The sequence below is a fragment of the Spermophilus citellus genome (genome assembly GCF_964194105.1).
Source record: "Spermophilus citellus genome assembly, chromosome: 3".
Classification (NCBI taxonomy): domain Eukaryota; kingdom Metazoa; phylum Chordata; class Mammalia; order Rodentia; family Sciuridae; genus Spermophilus; species Spermophilus citellus.
Window position 1 is genome coordinate 76,779,238 of NC_138184.1, and position 21,936 is coordinate 76,801,173.

General features: G+C 51.7%; 1 protein-coding gene across 2 annotated transcripts in view; it reads right to left on the bottom strand.

Moving 5' to 3' along the window:
• The window catches only part of SSH1 (slingshot protein phosphatase 1), a 60,986-nt gene extending 49,070 nt beyond the window's left edge, over positions 1-11,916 (bottom strand). The window contains exons 1-2 of one of the 2 annotated variants that reach the window (XM_081286904.1): positions 11,716-11,916; positions 7,708-7,748 (exon numbers count right to left, since the gene is read on the bottom strand). In XM_081286904.1, coding sequence (XP_081143030.1) covers positions 7,708-7,748; positions 11,716-11,784 — 110 coding nt within the window. In that variant the 5' untranslated portion in view covers positions 11,785-11,916. Of the gene's footprint in view, positions 1-6,523; positions 6,765-7,707; positions 7,749-11,715 lie in introns of those variants that run through there. The other variant, XM_081286905.1, reaches the window with a different exon arrangement.
• Positions 11,917-21,936: the final 10,020 nt, after the last annotated feature.

Sequence of the window (21,936 nt, forward strand, 5' to 3'; positions counted from 1 at the left end):
GAGGCCTGTCCGGCAGCAGCTCCGGGTTCTCTGGTCTCTGAGCAGCAGCTGCCTACGCTGGGGAAGTCCCCATGTCACCTGCTCGTAGGGTATGAAGCAGGAGCCAGTGCACAAGGTCCCAACCCAGAGCCTGCACCAAGAGGAACCCGTGAACACCTTTCACACCCAGTGTCTGCCAGTCCCACAGGAGCTCCAGGTGGACGAGGGGGTGGGGGGCAGGACCTGCTGAGAGCACGCCGCTCTGACTAGCCCTGAGCGCCTGGCAGGAGCCGGGGAGAGCCCCGCGGAGCCCCGTCCTGCCGCCTGGTGAGAGACAGTGAGAACAGCCAGAGACACCGCGAGATCTCGGGCAGAGTCTGGTTTTGGAGTCGCGGCTGCACCACTTACTGCTCTGTGAAAGCAGGCTGTGCCTTAGAAGGGCTTGGTCATCGTGTCCTGAGACTGGGAAGGACTGTTTTTAAAACCCCCTTATGGGACTTGTGCACAGATGGGGTGCAGAACCCCATGGGGGGACGGGGAGGAACAGGCGACGCTCTTCCTCACCCCCCTGACGGCCGGGTTCCGGCAGAAAGCCAGCCGTGGGAAGGACTCGTGTCCTACCCACTGTGGTGTCCCCGGCTGCTCCAACACTGCGTGGCTTGGTACACAGTAGGAGCTCAATAACCATGTGGTGACAGTGGCCCCAGAGCAGGCAGATTAGGTCAGAGGCGATGGACACTGATCTCCGAGCACTTCCATCACCAAAGCACAGAGGGAGATGGCAGGAAGCCCTCTGTCCCCCGACTCCTGGACACGGTCCAGGACCCTGGTCAGCTGCACAGTGCAAAACCGAACACAGACGAGTCCACTCGGGCAGCCATGGCTGGTCCAGGGCCAGGGCGGTGACTGGAGGCGAGGAAGGTGCTGCCCTTAGGCTGGCTCTGGCCGCCCCGCCTGGTCTAAGACCAAGTTCCTCCCTTCACCTCAGCTGGCTGCCAAGGACGAGGGACACACCTCAGGGCCGTCCCAGAACCTGCCGAGGGAGGGAGAGGGGACAGTTAGTCCCTTCTCCCAGAAGCTGCACCCGAGGAGGGACAAGAGGAAGCATCTGCTGAATGTTTATGATGGGAAGAGGTTCGAGTCGCTGGAGCTTTGGATTCTGATGGCAGCCCTACAGGGGCACGCTATTCTGGCCATTATGGGGGGCGGGGTGCATGCTCGTGCATGTGCCTGTGTGTGGGGGTTGCTGGGGCTGTGCCTGTGCGTGTGTGTATGTGTGGGGTGGGGGTGCTGGGGATGTGCACGTGTGTGTGTGTGTGTGTGTGTGTGTGTGTGTGTGTGTGAGTGAGTGTGTGGTGCTGGGGATGGAGCCAGGGGCCAGGCGGGGTCAGCGCTCTAACACTGAGCTGCACCCTGAGCTCCTATTTGGCCTTTTGAAACGAAGCCTGCCCAAGGTCAGAGTACCCTAGACAAGGTGACAAAGAACAGGGCAGGGACAAACACAGGCCCATCATTTCCCAAAGCCAAAGCCTAGGAAAAGCCAGTCGGTGTAAAGGTCACTGAAGGTGACACCCCAGGGCACCACATTCAAGTGGGGCAAGTCCAGGAGATGCCCGGGCCCAGAGGAGGAGCAGCCTGTGGGTGCGGGGGCTCCTGGGCTCCCTCCCCAGGACTGTTGGGCATCGCTGTCCATCTCGGCACCTTCCTTACATGGGGCACTGAAATCCACTTGCTTATGTGTTCTCTCTCTCTTTTCTGGGGGTGAGGGGGACCCAGGACGGACCCAGGGCACTCTGCCACTGAGCTGCACCCCGAGCCCTCTGTCATTTTTACTTTGAGCCAGGCTCTCGCACACGGGCTCACAGGCAGGCAAACTCTGCCTGGGGCACCCCTGGGTGCGCCCCCACCTGGGGTGTGGACGTGATCAGGGACGAGCAGGGCCTCTCCTGTTGGCCTTGACTACCCCGACCTCTACAGCTGCAAGAACATGGGTCTGACCCAGACCCACAGGAGCCTGGAAGGAGAGCCCGAGCTGCAGATGGCACCCAGCCCGGCCAACACCCGAACGCAGCCTAGGAGAGCCCAGCAGAAGACCAGCTGAACGGGCCCAGGTCCTGACCCGCGGCAACTTCAAGATGACACCCGTGCACCGGCATTCTTGGTTTAGGGATGGAACCCAGGGCCTCCCCCATGCAAGGTAGGTGCTCTGCCACTGAGCGCCACCCCCAGCCCAACAGACACATGTTGTCTTAACTGTTAAGTTTGTGGTAACTTGTACGGTGGCATTAGGTGACAGACCTCCAGCACAGGATGCAGAACCCGGTGTCGAGACTCCACAGGGCAGGACTTAACCGGACAGAAAACAACAGGGGCCATGACCCCACACAGAGCAGAGCAGAACCCGGGGATGCAGGTGACCAGGTGACCAGAGGTGCTCAAGGAGAGGGAAGTGGGGTCTGCTGAGGACGTCAACCCCACCCTGCCCTGACAACCACGCTCCCAGAAGCTGTGAGGAGAACGGGGATCCCCGTGGAGCTCTGGGTCGAGACCAAAAGGGGAGAAGTGTAGAGCGAGGTGCAGGAGGGATCGAAGTCCTCCATTGAAACCAAGCAAAACCGGACACCCCAGCTCACCACGAGGCCCACGTCTGCCAGGACAAGCCAAAAAGTGGACCACAGGACTCCGCGACTCTCATGTCCGTGATTTGGAAACAACAGATTAAAGAAAAACACCCAATCATGGGCTGCACTGGACTCATGGGCTGGGCTGGGCTCGGCAGGAGAGCGCTCACCTAGCACAGGGAGGCCCTGGGTCCATCCTCAGCACCACGTAAAGATAAATAAGTGAAATAAGGTGTCTGTCCAACTAAAAAATAAGTATTGAAAAAAAAAAAGACAACCATTCGCTGCAGCCCACACTCTGGGACAACACAGCCCATCACCTCCCAGTGCCCTGCCTGGCATACAACCACTTACGTCTCGTGCCAAGCCGAGCCGGCTCCTGGGGTGCCAGGGGAGCCAGGAGCCTCTGCCAGCAGGGCCATCTGCTCGCCCGCTCCCACAGCCGACCCCACAGTGGAGGAGCGCTGCGTCCAACAGGGTCCCGTCAGGGGCCGCAGCCATCTGCCCAGGCAGAAAGCAGGGCACGGAGGGGGGCCCGCGCTCTACTGCCACATCATCACCTTCCCGGCACGAGAGGGTCAGTTCCTGAGACACTTCCGAGAAGGCCTGCAGAGGAGCTGTCAGGTCCTGGCGCTGACTCCGTGCCGTGCGCATCCCTGACCACATCTCGTGGGGACGCGCCTGGCACGGAAGCAGCCGGCTCCCAGCCAGAGCATCCAAAGGTGGCCCTCTCAGGACCTGATGCAGCCCCAGCAGGGAGGTGGCCAGCAGGGAGGTAGCCCGCTGATTCTTCCACGCTGGGAACTAACACTATGGAGGCACAGGACCCAACGGAACAAATGAGCCCAGAGGCACCGGACTCTCTGGGGGAGCTTCACAGAGGTGCCGGCACCCCGAGCTGGAGCAGCGCTACCTCTGTTCCCAGACCAGAGCCGGGGCAGAGCCAGACACAGGCCTGGTGGCTGCGCCCACACTCCCCTCTGCACCTGCTCTTCCTTGGCCTGAAGTGAACAGCAGGGTCCAAAGTCCATGGCTCCCAACCAGTAAATGCTGTGTGCAGGCAGAGTGCTGTCACTGCTGCAATGGGACACACACACCTGCAGCAGGAGGCAGGATGGAAACTGGGCTGCCTGCTTCTGAGGGAAGCCGGACACACCTGAGAGCACCTCTGGCGGCCAACAGGAAAAGAGGCGCTGGAAAAGGAGGCAGGTGGCCTGGGCAGAGCAGGGCAGGGAGCGCGAACAGCCCTGTCAGACCCCAAAGAGCAAGGTCAAGAGGCTGGGGGGCACAGAGAGAAGTGGGAACCGAGGGGGAGGACACAGGCACACAGGGGTTCCACCAGGGGGGTGACGGGTGGCCCAGCGACACAACAGGGGAGATAGGGGGATCAAGAAGAGGAGGCAGGCGCGCCCAGAAGACCCAGTCCCCGGGATTCAGCAGCGGCTGCCCAGGGCCGAGCCAGTGACTCCTCAGATGCACCGAGAGATGTGACCACTACAGGTGTCCCTTGGTACCCACAGGAACTGGTTCCAGGACACCCTAAGGACACCACAAATTGCAGATGCTCCATCCCAGATATAAAAGGCGTACCACCCCACACAACCTGGGCACTTAGGTCCCCAAGGCAACGGGGACACAATGCAAAAGCTCTACCACATTGTTCAGGGAACACGGAGGAGAAAAATGTTAAAAAGGGAGTCCATCCAGGTTCAGTGCAGCCCGCGGCAGCAACAGTGACAAGCCTGGCACCTTATTTTTTCTTGAATATTGTAAATACACAGTTGGTTACATCCCAGGATGGAGACCCAGGGACAGGGCACTGACTCTAGGACACACAGAGGGAAGGAAAGAGGAGAGAGGAACCCCGGTGCCCTGGGTCTCCGGCCATACCCCAGAAGCTAAACAGCAGTGGAGGCCCTCCAGGATCACCGGAGGCAGAGAATCTGCTGCCCTGACTCCCCTGGCCCCAGGCAAACAGAAACAGCTGGCCACCCTTGACCTCTCCCCCAGACAGGCTGACAGGGCCTGAGAATGCAAATGAGGGCGGCCTGACAGTTTCAGTCACAGGTTAAAAGGACAGAGGAGGGTCTGGGGGCTGGGAGGACCCGCAGGCAGGAGGCGACCTTGGCCTGAAAGGTGGGGCTGGGGGTGAGCTGGCAAAACTGAGAGGAGGGGCATCCGTGGTCATCATGGCATGCAGGGACTGGGCGTCCTGGGAAGCTCCTGCCCTGAGGGTCAGCAGGAGTCCTCGGAGTGGAACCCCGGGGCGACCTGGGACCTGGGCGCTCTCAGCCATGTTGCCTCAAGTCCAGGTCCAAGAGGGCCAAATGAACAGGACAACTGAACTGGTCTACAGAAAGGGGATGAGGGAGGGTACACGCAGGGCCAGAAGCAACAGAAGTGTCACTGTGACCACCTCTGACCACACTGTCTCGCCTCCCCCTGGGAGAAGCCCCTCCAGGGGGGTTTTGAGGATAACTCCCCTGCTTTCATAAGGCAGAGGAAGGGGCTCCTTCCTACTGAGAAAGGGCCACATAGACCTCTCCATGTCACCCACCACCACTTACAGTTCTTATCTGCAAACAATGCAAAACACCGCACAGGCAGCTAACATGACCCCCAGGGAGGTCTAGGTGGCAGCTCAAGGTCATCTCCTGAACAAGAGGGGGAGAGGGGGCAGGGGAGGGGCCCAGGGGCAGTCGGAGACCCCGCCCTCTCCCTCAGTGGCAGCAGCCCCAGCAGCCCCTCTCCCATCCTCCTCCTCACCACTCGCCTTGGCTTCCTGTTTTCTCCCCGCACAGGGGCCAGTCTCCAGGCCCAGCCCCCACGGAATGCAGCTGTTTCCAGCCTGGGAACCCAGATTCCCAGGGTTCAGAAGCCCATCTGCCCTGGGCTGAGCCTAACACTACAGTGAGCAGGGACCCAGCTCCTGGGTTCTGCAGGCCACTGTTTCTACCAGGGAATCTTGACAGATGGCACATGCCACAGTCAGAGTGAGCGTCCCCCTTCCTGGACTCAACCCCTGGACACCAGGTCCCTACCACGTCCCCCTGGGCGGTTAACCAGGAGCATACCCATTCTCAGGGATGAACTGTTGACTGTCATTTCTGTAGACCGATTTCCTTTTCCAATTAATGTTCTCCCTCCTCACAAGATAAAACTGACATTCGTCTTTAATGAACCATATCCCTGACAGTGTGTTTACTTTTTTTTTCTTTAAACATTCCAAGGTCTAATTTCAAGACTGGCTCCTTGGTACAAAGAAATACATTATATAATAAAATGCTGAATCCTCTGTGAACCAAAAAATTCCTAAAGAGAAGGGCTTGCTGGACACAAAGGTGCATTCCTGTTAATCCCACCTACTCCGGAGGCAGAGGCAGGAGGACTGCAAGTTTGAGGCCAGTCTAACAATTTAGCAAAACCCTGTCTCGAAATAAAAAATAAAAAGGAAGGGCTGGGGATGTAGCTCAGTGCCTCTGGGTTTGATCCTAGTACTGGAAAAACGAAACAAAACAAAACAAAGCAAAAACAACAACAGAGAGAAGACCTTAATTTTTGGCAAAACCAACAACAAAACAAACGGCTCAGGAGGCTGAGGCAGGAGGATCACAAGTTCAAAGCCAGCCTCAGCAACAGCGAGGCCCTAAGCAACTAGGGAAACCCTGTCTCTAAATAAAATACAAAATAGGGCTGGGGATATAGCTCAGTGGTCGAGTGCCCCTGAGTTCTATCCCCAGTACCCCCCCCCCCAAAAAAAAAAACAAAAAAAATATCATTGGTAAGTGAGGATGATATCTTAAGGGATTTTTTTTTTTTAATGAGCACAGATAGCACACACACACATACACACACACACAAAAACTCAAGTTAACTGTTAACTTAGGGTCTAAATATCTGTTTCAAATGAGTGCTGTGCTTACCTCAAAAGGCTACCTTATCAAAAATAGTAAGAAAAAAAAATGAGGGCATATTAAAATAATTGTTTTCTTAAAAAAAAAAAAAAAGAGGAAAAGCCAGATGTGGTGGCACACAGCTGGAGTCCCAGCAACTTGGGAGGCTGAGGCAGGAGGATCACAAGTGGGAAGCCAGCCTTAGCAACTTGATGAGACCCTGTCTCAAAATATAAAAAGGGCTGGGGTTGCAGCTCAGTGGTAAGAGCACTCCTGGATTCAATCCCCAGCACTGCAAAAACAAAACACAAAACAAAACGAAACATCAGAGGAAAAATCTGCAAGAAAGTACATAAAACAGTGCACAACGGTAATGCTAAGCTGATAGAATAATGGTGACTATTTTCCTTCTTTTTCCAAATGCTATTGCGTATTATCAAAGGTGTGTACAGGGCTGGGTACGGTCAGGGGAAGAGCATGGCTCAGAATGCTCAGGGGCCTGGGCTCCAGTTCCAACAACACCCCTTCCCCCACCAAAGGTGTTTACAGTTAAACATGCATAATTTTTCTGTTTGGGGATACTGGGAACTGCATTCAGGGGCACTTGGTCACGGAGCCACATGCCCAGCCCTATTTTGTATTTTATTTAGAGACAGGGTCTCACTAAGTTGCTAAGGACCTCACTATTTTGCTGAGATTGGCTTTGAACTCTTGATCCTCAGCCTCCTGAGCCACTGGGATTATAGGCATGTGCCACTGTGCCCAGCTTTTTAATTTTTTAATATTTATTTTTGAGTTGTAGTTGGCCACAATACCTTTATTTCATTTATTTATTGTTTTATATGGTGCTGAGGCTCGAACCCAGGGCTTGAACGTGCTAGGCAAACGCTCTGCCGCTGAGCCACTACCCAGGCCCCAGCTTTGTGTTTATTTTCTGAAACAGGGTCTCACTATATTGCTCAAACTGGCCTCAAACTTGTGATCCTCCTGCCTCAGCCTCCACAACAGCTGGGATGGTCACAGGACCATATCTCCATGCCTGGAGATTTTAAAAGCAGTACTTTTATATTTATGTATGCTTTATGAATAATTGTAAAAGCACTAAAAAAAACTTGGTGTATTTTTTCTGACGTTTTCTCTTTAAGAAGGGAACAAAAGTATCCCAAACCTGTTTGGAAGAAAGACTGAACAACAAAAACGAAAGGCCTCCTTACCTGAGGTTTAACTTTCGGTCTTCATCGCTGCCAGCCTCCAACTAGGGAGAAAGAAAGAGAATGTCACAGCCAGACAGCACTGTCAACAACCTCAGACAGCAGGCTCCGGCCCTCTGCCCTGGTGTCGGGAGAGATAAAGATGTCCAGGAAACCTGGCCACTTGAAACAGCCCTGCCCTTTCCTGGCCAGCCTGGTCTGCTGTTCCCCTGGGGTGATTCCCAGGGAGGAATTTCCAGATTTCTAACTGTAGGCCAACCCTCCTGCCACCCACGGCCTGGAGGGCTGAGCCCCAGGGACCATTTCCCAGCGACAGTCCTTCAGCCCTCAGTACTCTTCAGACTTGCTCTAGATCTCACCCGGGGTTATTTCATTTCATTTTTGTTTTTGCTGTTGTTTGTTTTTTCTCTTAAAGGGAAGGGGCCGTGTTTAATGGAATCCACTTCCTCTGCCAACCCTGCGACAGCCCTGAGAGGAAGAGCATTTAAGCAATCCATTCCAGGCAAGTCTTGGACCGTGGAGGGCGCCAGGCAGCTGGCCGTTCGTGGGCCTGAGACGCTCTTGCTGGTTCTCAAAAAGACTTAAATGTTTAATATGGAAGGTTCCAGGCTGCTGGTTCATTCATATAAATGAAAGGAAGTAATACCCAATATTTTCTAAAAGCGAAAGGCCGAGAGGTGGAACTCCAAAAGTCACTCTGACTGAAGTCCCAATCACTTATTTTTATTTTACTGTTTTCCAGAAATGAGCAGAAATCACACGTGCCCCCCCAAACACCTCCGCACCCCAGGGACGTACACAGAGGCGCCCAGTGAATGGAGGAGGAAGCCCTGGGGAGGCTGGGTGGCCCGGAGAGGCCCACCGAGGGCAGGACGAGGCAGAGGCCCAGGTGCCAGGAGAAGGCCCAGCGCAGCAGGGGACACACCCCCAACAGGGAGGGGGCCTTCCAACAAGAATGAGAACACCAAGGACCCCGGAATCCTAGTGGTGAGGAGATGATGCTGGGCACCATGCAGAGGCGTCCATGCGCTCAGGGTCCCTTCCCCACACTGAGCAGTGAGACCCAGAGAAGCACAACAACACTCTGACTCTCCACAAGGGGACACTGGGTGGCGTCCAGAGGCGTTTGTTGTTGTTGGAGGGTGCTACTGGCATCTAGTGGGTGCAGGAGGGGAAGCTCTGAGCATGGCACAGCACGTGAAGAGCCCCCCAGAACAGAGAACCCCGGGATCCAGGGGTCAGCAGGGCCCAGGCAGAGAAACCCTGGCCGCCCCCCCACAAAACCACTTGGCAATTTGCTTATGAAAATCGGTCACCTTGAATCTTGGTCAAAAATAACAATGTTATGATCCACTCCTGAAAGCTATTGATTTATCTACTCTCTGCTCCGCCTGTTCCCACAAAGGACCTGAGATAAGCTCATGCATGAGATAACTACAGATTGAAAAAGAAAAGGGAAAAAAAAACTGAGGAGAGAGAGTTGCTCCAGGGCCCAGGGCTGTGATTTCCCTCAGAGTCCCACAGACAGCTGTGTCAGGAAGCTGCTGAGGTGTCTGTGACTCACCCAGGAGCTGCCCTTTGATGAGTGATAAAGGGAAGTGGGGGTACAGACTTCACAGCCACTTAATTCTCGGTCGGCCTCTGGGGCTTTGATGCAAGGCAAGGTGAGGTCGGTTACCCCAGAGAAGCTACAGAGCTCTTGAAGAGGTGACCCAGTCCTTTCAGAGGACCTGAGGCACAGAGAAGGCAAGTGACCTTAGAAAGGGCAGACCAGAGGCAGAGCCAGTCTGGACCCGGGTCTGCTGACTCCACACACACCTGCCTTCCCTTCCAGCCGGCTTCTGGCCTCACATCTGGAAGACAGCCTCACCCTCCTGAAAACAGGCCAACCTCTGCTCCTCATTGAGCAAAAAAAGGCTGCTGATATACTAAAGTCAAATAAAATCCAGCTGAGTCTTATTCTGCTCAACTAGGTCCTTGGTGCTTGGTTTAAAAAAAAAAAAAAAGACACTTTATATAATAATTTAAAATGGGCCTAGTGGAAAGAAAACAAATGTGCAACCAAACCTGGTACATGTGTACGACAGTGTTATCAAACACAAAAAAGGAATGAAGTAACCGGGCGAGGTAGCACACACCTGTGATCCCTGCGACTCCGGGCAGGCTGAGGCAGGAGGATAGCAAGGTCAAGGCCGGCCTCAGCAACTTAGTAAGGCCCTAACTAAGTCACTCAAGGAGATCCTGTTTCAAAATAAAAACTAAAAAGAGACAGGGATGGAGCTCAGAGGTTAAGCACCCCTGGGTTCAATGCTAGGTACCGAAAAGAAAAAAAGGTAATGAAACACCACACAACATGGAGGAACCCTGGCCAAGTGAACAAAGCCGGACACACAGGCCACAGGTCGGATGATTCTAGTTCCATGAAACATGCAGAACAAACATGGAGAGAAAGCCAATGAGTGGAGACCTAGGGTTGGGCAGAATGGGAAGGGGAGGCCACGGGTCATGCCCTCGGGTTTCCTCCTAGTGATGAAAATGTTCTGGAATTATAGTGGTGATGGCTGCACAATCTTGTGAATATATTAAGATCACTGAACTGTACACTTTAAAATGGTGAATTTATGTTAGGTGAACATATCTCAACTAAAAATTAAATTCTAGAAGTGTGTCTAAGACAGGAATAGATTAGGTGGGGTTCAGGAATCAGAAAACGCAGGCTGAGAGGCCCTTCCTGAAGCCAAGCTCTCCCCTCAGCTCACATGCTTTTTGCGAAAAGAACAGGAGATGAAGTGCGTTGTAAAGTACTTTGTAAACTGCCAGACAGAAGTAACAGGAATGATGGACGAGAACAGATCTCTGTGGGGAGCAGCTGCGATAGGCAGCCAAACTTCTCAGTAACAGTAAGCAGCAACCACTGTCCGTTTGCTTCTAATCAGCTCACAGAGGGGGAGTGCAAGAACCTTCTGTCTATACAAGAGATAACTAACTGGCGGCCCTTGGAGAGGAGTGGGCTGTGGAGGCTCAACCTCGCAGCCTCGCTGCACACGTTCCTGCCAATCTCAGCAAAACCATGCTGAAAAGCTACATCGCAGGACACAAGGCTGCGAGACCCAGCCCAAGTCCCCTCCCTTCCGTCTCACAGAGACTCACACAGCCAGTCAACTTCCCCCACCGAGAGCCGGCCTGACAACTTCCTGGGCCTTCCCTAAAGAGAGTAAGGGGCTCCTCCTCCAGCAGCTCGGTCTGCAGGCCAACGCTCAGCCTTGCCATGGAGAGGAATTTGGATGAGAGGCCTTTAAAGGGTTCTCTAAGGGAGGGTGGTGGAGACTGGACCCTCTGAAGAGGAGTGACCTGCTCAGAGGCTGGGGCTCCCATCCTGCAGACTCAGGGTGCCAGTTCCCCCATTTGCCCCAGAGCAAGGAGTCAGAAAAACATGAGCTGGGGTCACACAAATACCCTCAAAAACCCTCCCAGTGCAGCCATCTACCCTCAGCTTGGGGAATGCAGCCACCAAATCCCAAGAGGGGCCGAGGCAGGGGGACACAGGCACATGAACACCCAGCCCTAAATGGCGTGATGAAAGGTGAAAATCCAGTCTCAGCTGCACAGCGCCCAGGGCACTCAGTCCCTGTCCCACAGACAGCCAGACCTGAGAGGTGTGCAGTCAGGTTCAAGATCTCACACCTTTGCTCGGTCAGGACTGGTGGCCTCGCTCCCACAGCATCACCCCTGCACAGTCCCCAGCTAAAGTCACCCACAGTCTCACACACACAGAGCCAGGCACCCGGGAAACGGGCCTAGAGCTGCCACGGGTCACAGATCTCAGGACGGGCGACTCGCGCACACCAGGTCCCCGCACAGCTGCCCCCAGGCGGGGGGTCACCGCACTGGCTCTCCAGGCCGGCTGGTCCCGCGGGGACCCCGCGCCGTCGCCCCCCGCCCCGCACGCGCGGCCCAGGCCCGGGACGACGCTGCCCCCCAGCCGGCCGGGGCGGCGGACCCGGGGCTCACCTCGCTGTTGCTGGCCGAGGAGGAGGCGGCGCTGGGCGTGGGCGAGCGCTGCAGGGTCACCAGGGCCATGGCTGCGGCGCGCGAGGCCTGGAGCTGGAGCCGCCGCCGCCGCCGGGCCGGGCCCGGGGCCTGCAGGAGCCGCGCGCGGGCGGCCGGGCCGAGCCGGGCCGGGCCCGCCCCTCGCCCTCGGCGTCCGCCGCCCCCGCCCCCCGCGCCGGCGCGCGCCGGGACTCGTGCGCGGGCGGGGGAGCGGGCGGGGCGGGGGAGGGGCGGCGGCGCGCGTGCGCGGCCGGAGTCCCGGGCTGGGCAGTCACGTCCCCCCGACGCGCAAGCCCCCAGCGGCCGCGCGGCTCCCTGGCGCCCGCCGCTCTGGCCTGGGGACCTGGTGGCACAATCCCGGGTGGGGAAACTGAGGCCTGGGGACCGCTCAGCCAGGATGCATGGGAGAGAGGCGGTGCAGGGACCAGGAAAGGGACCCCGGGACCCTGCGCTCCTCCAGCCAGTCTCTGCAGCAATTCGTGGGTTCCTTCATTCATTTGTGAACTATTTCTTGAACCCACCGGGGAGGGTGCCACAGAAAGTGCCGTGGAGTAGGCTGCGCGCCGTCGGAGATCTGACGGGTTCATCGGGTTATTAAGTGCATTTTCAAGACGAGTTTGCTTGGGGTTGACCGTGTAGATCCGAGGTAGCCTGCTTCCCCTACAAGCCGCAGCCCCTGGGTTGGAGCCTCAGCGGCGTTTTTTTAAAAAAGTGGTTCGCTAATCTTGTTCTATGGATTCCTTTTATGTGTCCAGAAACCCAGCTAGATCCTTGGAGAGCAAGCGGGTGGGGTGGAAGAAAGCTTCCCCGAGAAAGAGATGCTCCAAGGCCTGACTGTGCGCGGGCTTACACGTGGAGGGAGAGGAGACAGCCCGCTGGCAAGGGACCCTGCGGAGTCCCTTCACAAAGACGGGAAACAGGAAAGGGGTTGTCAACCAGAGGCTCAGGCCCCGCTGGGGGAAGAGAAAGGAGTGGTGAGAGTCAAGTCCACTCTTGAAAGATGGCTCTGGCAGAGAATGGACCGTTGGGCAGTGGGCTGCTGTGGGTCCTGGGGAGAGCAGTGTGGGGGTGGAGAGAGGGAAAGGGATATGAGCCAGACACCAAGGAAATTGTACTGGTGGACATAATAATGGGAAGTTTCTCTTTCACCCAGAACCCCCCTCCCAACACCACTCCTAAGGCAGGCCTCCAGTTCTGCTCCCCATTGTAGCAAATGGCTCCACCTTGCCCACCCAGAAACCCACTGGGTGTTCCGGATCCATCAAGTCCTCCACAATCCCTGGGCCAAGGCCTCAGCACTATCCATCTCAAGGGGCTTGTCACTCAGGAATAAAGAGCTGGAGATGTAGCTCAGTGGTGGACTGGCCCTGATTAAATCCCCAGTAGCAGGAAACAAATGAAATACTTTTCATTCGGAAGCTTTGTCCAGAGTGGGCCACCTTTAGGGAAAAGGGAGTGTTTTGTTGTTTGTGTTACTGGACATGGAACCCAAGGCCTTGTGCATGCCAGGCCAGCACTCTACCACTGGGCTACACCCCAGCCCAAAGTGTCCCTCACATTAGAGCAGCCAGCACTACACACCTGTCCATGCTCTTAGTGGACAGATGGCCACGTGGATTTAATACTTATTTTCAAAGGTCAGATATAAAGCCGCGTTGTGGACACAGTTCCATAGAAAAGGGACTGTCTTCTCAAATCCCAGCACATTATCAGAAATAGACATAAGCTTCTGAGACCTCCCCACATCCTCTCCCCGGGGAGCTCTGTCCAAGCATTTGCATGTGACAATGCATGTGGGTTAATTCATGCTTTATTTATTTCTTTATGTTAGTTTTCAAGTTTGAGGGTTAGAGAATCCCCTGGAGAAAACACACCCTAGGCTCCACCCTCCAGGGTTTCTGATTCACTAGGTTGTGGGTAGGACTGGAAAATTTGCAAGTCCAATGATGCTTCTGGTTTGGGGACTACCATTTAAGACCCCTTGCCATGGCCTCCTTACCAAGAAACTCTTGCCTACATCTGATCCTGCTATTTGTCCTTGGCCCTAGGTCCTAATGCCCCTGCCCTGGCCCTGCCTGCATCTCACGGCCTCCAGCTTGGCCCTATCTTTCTGGAGGTGAGCCCCACCCTTTCTCACTTCCTCCTACAGCGAGAAGCTCTCTTTTCTCCCACAGTCAACTCTTGCCCCAAACCCTCCCTGCCCCTCAGTAGAGTTCCTTCCTGGACTTCATAGCCCTTGTCTGCTCCCAGCCAGATCAACAGCTGCTCCACCATCACGATACATTCATCTCTCTTCCACCACCGTCCCTCGGTCCTCACAGAGCAAAACGGAAGGGGATGCCCCCAAAACTCAGTGATCAGAATGAATTAAATTTGGGGTCTCACTAAATTGCTTAGGGCCTTGCTAAGTTGCTGAGGCTGGCTTTGAACTCGCCATCCTCCTGCCTCAAACTTCCGAAATTACAGACGTGTGCCACTGCACCCAGCAGGATAAATAAAGTTTTAATGCAATTTTTTAGGATATAAAAATGAGTGCAAGGGCTGGGGCTGTAGCTCAGTGGCCGAGCGCTTGCTTAGCTTGTGTGAGGCACTGGGTGTGATCCTTAGCACCGCATAGAAATAAACAAATAAAGGTATGCTGTCCATACACAACTACAAAAAAAATTTTTTTTAAAAAGAATGAAAGAAAATCCATAAGGAACCAAAATTTATTTTTATTTTTATTTTTTTAGTTGTAGATAGACACAATACCTTTATTTTATTTATTTGTTTTTTATGTGGTGCTGAGAATCGAACCCAGGGCCTTTCACGTGCTAAGCGAGCGCTCTACCACTGAGCCACAACCCCAGCCTCCCCCCCAATTTTTTTCTTAATAAAGACAGAATTTCCTTTCACCTCAGTCTCCCATAACAATTTTATTGATTCGTCTTGATTTAAAAGTTTGATCATGCTAAACTCTTCTGTGAAAATAGCCTGTAGCCACGCCGGGTGGGCATGTCTGTCATCCCCACAGCTCGGGAGGCTGAGGCAGGAGGATCCAAGCCAGCCTCAGCAACTTATCCAGGCCCTCCTCAGCTCAGTGAGACCCAGGCTCTAAATAAAATATAAAAAAGGTCTGGGATGTGGCTCAGTGGTTCAGCGCCCCTGGGTTCAATCCCTAGTACCAAACAAACAGCCTGCAGTTTGACTCTGGTGACCTATAAGAGATGGGGTGGGAAGGAGAAGTGAAAACCCTCAGGCCACAGTCAGTGGAGTCCCAAGGAACCTGCAGAGGAGGAGGCTCTTGCTAGAGGCGGCTCTGGAGTCATTTTACGTCCAGCCCTTCCCGAGGGGCATCATCCTGGTGACTCTTTTTTACCAATACTTGTGTAATCCCATTTGACCTCACTCTTGCAGTCACAGTTCAGTTGTGTAACTATTGAAAGGTGCACAGGGCTGGGTTGTGGCTCAGCGGTAGAGCACTCACCTAGCACACGCGAGGCCCTAGGCTTGATCCTCAGCACCACATAAAAATTTTAAATAAAATAAAGGTATTGTGTCCAACCACAACTAAAAAATAAATATTGAAAAAAAATTGCACGTTATTGAGTTTGGGTACTCTCAAGTACGGTGGGATGTGGTGTATTCCAGGGACACCTCCTCCAGGAAGTTTTCCCTGGCCCCTGACGGTGTTGGGGCCCCTTGTCTGTGCCTTGTGCGTCCCTGGGTTAGGCAGTATTAGCTATGTCAGTCACTTCTTGTCAGTTGTGATTCTCATTTCCTGGATGATCCCATTTCACGGATGAGGGAATGGAGACCAGAGATGGTCACTCATCCTAGTTCACAGAACAAGGGCGTGGTAGAGTTGTGCTGCTTTAGAATTCAGGCAAAAGAGTCAGGCACAGTGGTGCAAATCTGCCATCCCAGCTACTCAGGAGTCTGAGACAGGAGGATGTCAAGTTCAAGGCCAGCCAGGGCGGTTTAGCAAGGCCCTGTCTCAAAATAAAAAATAAAAAGAGTTGGAGATGTAGCTCAGTGGTAGAACATCCCTGGGTTCAATCCCCAGTGCTACAGAAGAATACAATAATATAAAATAAGAAAAAGTAGAATTCAGGCAAAATGTTATCATCTTTTCCCAGGATGGTTTAGGAAGAGGGAAGGGAAGAGAACTCTAGTTCCTTTTTTTTAAGTGATGTATTGTAAAGGTAAAATTTCTAAGCTGATTCTAAGCTGCAAAAGTCTGAGTTAAAGTGTAAAAGACTAGGGCATTGTAAAGTTTCTAGATTACAAGGCCTGGGCTAAAAAGTAAAAGACCAGGTATTGTTAAAATTCCTCTGCTACCCCCAGAACCTGTAATCCCTGTAGCTGTTAGGACAATACTCGAACTGCCCAGTAAATATTTCCACTGACTCCCTGGTTGTTTAATAGCTAAGGACTCTGAGTAGCTCGGCACATAAGCATCCAGGCCCCAAAACCAATCAGTTTGAATGTGTACCCCGCTTAGGAGTGACCAATCACCCCTGTCCAGCCTGTTCCCGCCAATGAATGTACTAATCATGTATCAGAGTTGTTGTTCAATTTTCCCGCGCCTCATGATGATTTGTTCTGATGTATGCAAAGCCCCCCGCCCTCTCCAAAAAGTGTACTTAAGCTCTGCTTGACCTCTGCTCTGGGCTCTGGGCTGCTCTCCCTTCCTGAGTGAGCCTTGAGCCCCAGCGCGCTGGTTCAATAAACTCCCTCTTGCCAATTGCATGAAGCCAGTCTCTTGTGTGGTCTCTTTCTCCGACGCTCCGCCAGACCCTTACAATATGTGGTGCTGAGGATCGAACCAGATGGAATGAGTGCTTGTAGGACCCTGGTGAGTTCTCACACGGGGGTTGTTACAAAAGAGCAAGATGCACTCCACCCACTTCCCATCTCACTCCACAGTCTCCCCCTGGTCACTAACTCCTGCCATGATGCCATCCATCAGAATGTGGTATGGCCAAGTGCGGCTACATGGGGCCATTCCGTGACTCTGAACCTCCAGAATTGTGAGCTAAATAAATCTCTTCCTTCTGCCTTGTGAAGATGTTCTGTGGCCACCAGCCAAGCCAAGGCACATCCAAGATTGCCAGCAGCTGAGAGAGATGTATGGAATGAATTTTCCGTCTTCCACGGGAGCCAATCCTGCCAACAGCTTGACAAGATATTTTACCTGTTTCTATGTCTAGTTTCCCTTTCCCTAGGGACACAGTCGTAATGAACTAGGACCCCTGCTAACTATCTCACTTTCCTTTGATCATCGGCAGAGACCCCATTGCCGGGAGTCAGAATGATTTAGGACTTTCAGGCTCTAGAACTGTGAGAACATAAATATCTGTTGTGTAAGTCACCTGGTTGGTACCACTTTGTTACAGCAGCCACAGGACACTGATACATGTAATAGGATCATTTCTTTGGCTGCAGAAACTGAGGCTCAGAAGTAGGATTCAAACCTGGGTCAACCAAATTCCAGAGCCCATGGACATGTCCGCCTTTCTAGGCTGAGAGGTGAGTTTGGATGTACCCTTTGTGCAGGGAATAGTTTTCTGAGGACTCAAAGCTTTGCCTATTTGGCTCACAGTGCCCAGGGATGGGTTTGGTGGTCACTACACCAGGACCCTTGCCAAAGCCTCTGGGTGGGTCAACGGAGACCAGCAACCAGGCTGCTAAGGGCCCCTGGTTCCTATGCAGAGTAGGCCGAAGCCTTCCTCCCTCTGCTTACCCCCTAATTTAGCCTGGTTTCTGGGGGTTTCCCTAGGAGGGGGAAAGCTCTCTCCCTCCTGTGTAGGGGTGTCGTCCTAGGGCTTGGGCTAGACTGTCCTCTGCCTCTAACTTGCTGAGTGACGGCAAGCAGCCTAATGACACTTTCTGGGCTTCAGAATCTCAACTTGCAAGGTGGAGTGATTAAATGTCCCATAAGAAGGAACTGGGCAGATATATTTGGGTACATACAAAAGATGGCCCTCCTTGACGACCCTGAATGAGCCACCTCCCACAATAAATAGCACCCACCCGCAGAGTCACTATGAACTCGCACACAGGACAGGGCCAGACCTCTGAGGCTAAGTCTGAAACATACTGTGGCTTCCATCTCACTCGGTCTGAGATCCCTCACTTTTGGGGAAGCCGGGTGTCCACATCATAAGGACACTGAGAAGGTCGTGTGACAAGGAACTGAAGCCTCTTGTCAATGACCAGCACTAATCTACCAGCCATATGAGTGACCCACCTTGGGAGCAGATCCCAGCCCCAGCAGCTGTTAGAAGAGACCACAGACACAGATCAACCTTGACTGAAAACTTACTGGAAACAGTGAGAAGAATCCACTCGGCTAAGTTGCTCCAGGTTCCAGACCCACAGAAAATGTATGGGATAGTAAATGCTTTTTTTTTTTTAATGGTATCTGGTACTGAACCCAGGGTCGCTTAACCACTGAACCACATTCCCAGCCCTTTTGTTGTTATTTCCAGACAGGTTGCTTCAGGCCGCTTTAATTTTCAATAAGTTGCTTCAGGCCGCTTTAATTTTCTGGGTCTGTCCTCAAACTTGCAATCCTCCTGCCTCGGCCTCTCCCCAGTCACCGGGGCTCTATTGTTTTAAAATGCTAAATTTTAAGTGTAAAAACGCAGGTCAGCAAACAGCATAGGAAAAGAGGATCCCATTTTGGGGAGAGAAACATGAAGAGTTATAAAACTCTAGCAAAGAAAAAGCAGACATATTTGGAGAGAGGGAGAGGCTTTGCTGAGTGGAGAGACTCACTGTCGTAGATTTAGCAATCTCTCTAAATTAAATTAAATGCATTTCCGGTCAAAATCTCAACCTTTTGTGGGGTGGGTGCCTTTGGATGAGGGATGACTTAGTAGTTGACATTTGCATCTGGTGGCAATCACCATTTCCTCTTAATTGAGCCATAGAAGAAAAGCTCTAGTTATTTGATTTTTTTTTCAGTGATAATTTTTCATCTGATTTTTTTCAACTGATGTCGATCTCCCATCCCCATCCATTCTGCACATGAGATTTCCAGAAAGGATCCGCTGAGATCCTGAGGACTCTGCCGGATGGAGCTGGGAGTTGACATCAGGCACACATGACACTTGAGCCTGTCTTATTTCTGTTTGCTTTGACTAAGTCAATTTCTGATCATTAACACTGTTTCTTAAATGTATGAGATTTAAGGCTGTCCTTTGAATTTTGGTAACTCATGCAGAACTGGGATTATTGCTACCATGAAATAACAAATTTGGTTGGTAATTTAGTTATGTCATTTGATGCTTTATAGATGAATAATGTGACCCATCAATAAATTATACACATACACACACACACACACACACACACACACACACACACTGGAATTGGAATTTAAATGCATTTTTGGAAGATTATAAGGAGAACCTGATCAGTTTAAAGGTGACATTGTAAAATGTGGAAGAATTTTCGCTACTTTTTTTACAAAAAGAAAATTGAAAGTTCTCTTAGCCTTTCTTTGATTCATGTTTCAGATATAATGTTGTATTGTGTATTTGTGAAGAGCCCACCTTTCCTGAGATAAAGCTCTGCCTCTCACCTTATGCCACGTCTGAATGGCTCCAAAATAGGCTAGACTTCAGCTCATTTAAAGTTGTGTTCAAAAGGTTGACTTTCATTGTAAAGATGACTGTGATCTTAAACAGAGGCTATCATACATAACTAAGTGAAGGTTCAAGATATAAACGTCATTTTTCTTGGTTCATAGCTATCACGCAAACTCAATGTGTTTCTGCTCTGTTAATTTCATTTTGTATTTTCCTTGTAATCTCTGTAACTGCTGCAGTCAGTGCTTTGCAGAGGTTCTGCTTCTAAAGGAAAAACGACCTGAGTTAATTTGAGCTAATGAGCCATCACCTACAGGACAGATATTATATAATGCTGACTTCCACACTCCTAATGACCCCAATTAAACGAAAGGGGTAACTGTAAAATTATAGACATGGAAGTTATAACCTGTTACTCCCTCTTTAAGACTGGTGAAACTGGCTTGCTGGTGTTTCAAACCAAAGATTGGCAGACCAAAGTCAAGGAAGTAAAAGGGCCTAAGAAAAAGCAGCCAACATTTTAGCCCTTGCCCTCTAAGGTCAGCCAGCACACAGAGAATGACCAGACCCCTTTCTGGACCTGCAACTCTGGTGAGTCACTCCATCTGCTGATCAGGGAGATCAAGAGGACCCTAGAGAACAGGAAGCCAACCAGTGCACATCCTGCAAAGAAGAGGGTCACTGGAGAGGGAAATGTCCCTGATGCTTCCAAGAGGAACCACATACGGTCAGCAGGACCCTGACACATAGAGAGAGCAGAGAGCACCCCACTGCTAGAGGAAAGCAAAAGGACCCAAGAGGCTTCACATATGTCCCCAAGAAGAATGATCTCTGAAGAATCTCAGCTGACTCTTAAGAGTAGATAGGAACAAGGTCAGTTTTGACCAACTCAGACTTAAATACCTGTCAGGAGAGCATAGCCTGAGCACAGTCCTACGTGGACATTGGAAAGGAAAAGGATTTTTTTTTAATTTAACTTAAGATGTACACTTGTGTCAGCCCTACCAAAAGTAAATAAAGCTGGAGGCTAGAAAGGAAGGGTTCTTGTGTGAGACGGCCCTAATAATAATGATCACAAAGAGCTCTAGAGTTCAAGTTTGTCCTGAGTTAATTTGAGTCCGATCACATAGACCTACAAATCTTCCTAACCTCCTACATTGATAAACTTGACCTGTTTTCCACTGGTATGGTTATGAGTTACTGTCCTCATGGTTTTTACAGACGGGCTGAAATACTAATTGCATTTGTGCTAACTGTTTACAAGAAAAGTAATGCTTCGCTGTCTTATTTATTCTTAGCATGATCCCTGCCCTATGTATGTCTTGTCCAGTCACTGGCCATCTGCCACTGTGGACCTCTGGGCTGCTCTGATGTTGAATGCCTTTAACTGTCCATGTCCCACCTGCTGGAGAACAAGGACTTTGGGTTGCTTCCCCCAACTTTGACCCCTTTCATCAGGAAGCAGTTTGGACATGTTGTTGCCCATTTTTTTCCCACAGAAATGGAATGCAGAAATTGACAGTGGGAATGGTAACCGGGGTCCACTTTATGCTTTGACTATAGCCCTTCTGCTCTGCCTTTGTAGCTTATTTTTAAAATGGATATGTTTCTTTCTCTTCCTCTCTCCCCCTCTGTAATCTCAGGGAAAACAGGATTACCTTTCTTCCCCTAGTTAGGCAGATTTATCTGTCCCCGAGCACCCATAGGAACAAAGTCATCCAGACTTTGGGGATGGCACCAGGAGATCTCAGAAACGACTCTCTCCCAAATTAACATGTGAATTACCACTCCAGACAGAGAACACGTGGAATGTAGCCTTTGACTCACCTCTTTAAGAGCTCCCTATTCCTGCTGATGGGCGAATCACAGCCTCTAAGACAGGAGTCACCTGTGTTCCTTCTTTGCTAGCAAAGCAATGAACTTCCTTTTCCTTTTTCTCAAAACCCTGTCATTGTTATTGGATGGACATCAGGGACAAGGACCGAGGTTTCTGCAACATTGCCAAGATGCTGAGGCTGGCTTTGAACTTGTGATCCTCCTGCCTCAGCCTCCTGAGCCACCAGGATTACAGCATGACCCACTGTGCCCAGCTTGCAATCTTCTTTATATCTTCTGCATTATATAAACTAACAGAGGGTGCTGTAATACTTAGAAAATTTATAATAAAGCTAATTTCATATGAGAGAGAGAGAACTTGTGACCTCAACCCCCCTCTCCAACTTGGGGTTCTGATTTCCATAGAGGATTCTCCAAGACTTGGCCCTGGCCTGAGTGTATTTCAGAGCCCCAGGAGGTGAGGAGTTTGTGTTTTTTACCAACCAGCCAGCAAGTGGATCAAAACGGCCTTTGACTGGTCAAATAAACAGAAATTGCTTCCAAAGATCTGAGGCCTCCTGCTGTGATGGTCATTAAACCCTGAACTTGAGGGTGGTAGAGAGGGCTTGCTCTCCCCTGGCTCTCTGAGTGGGCAATCTGGGACATATCCCTTTCTCTATTTGGTTGGTTTCTTTCTTTCTTTCCTTCCTTCTTTCTTTCCTTCTTTCTCTGTCAGTCTCCCTAAATATAAAATGGATAGGTTCAACCAGATCAGAATTCCTCACTCTGA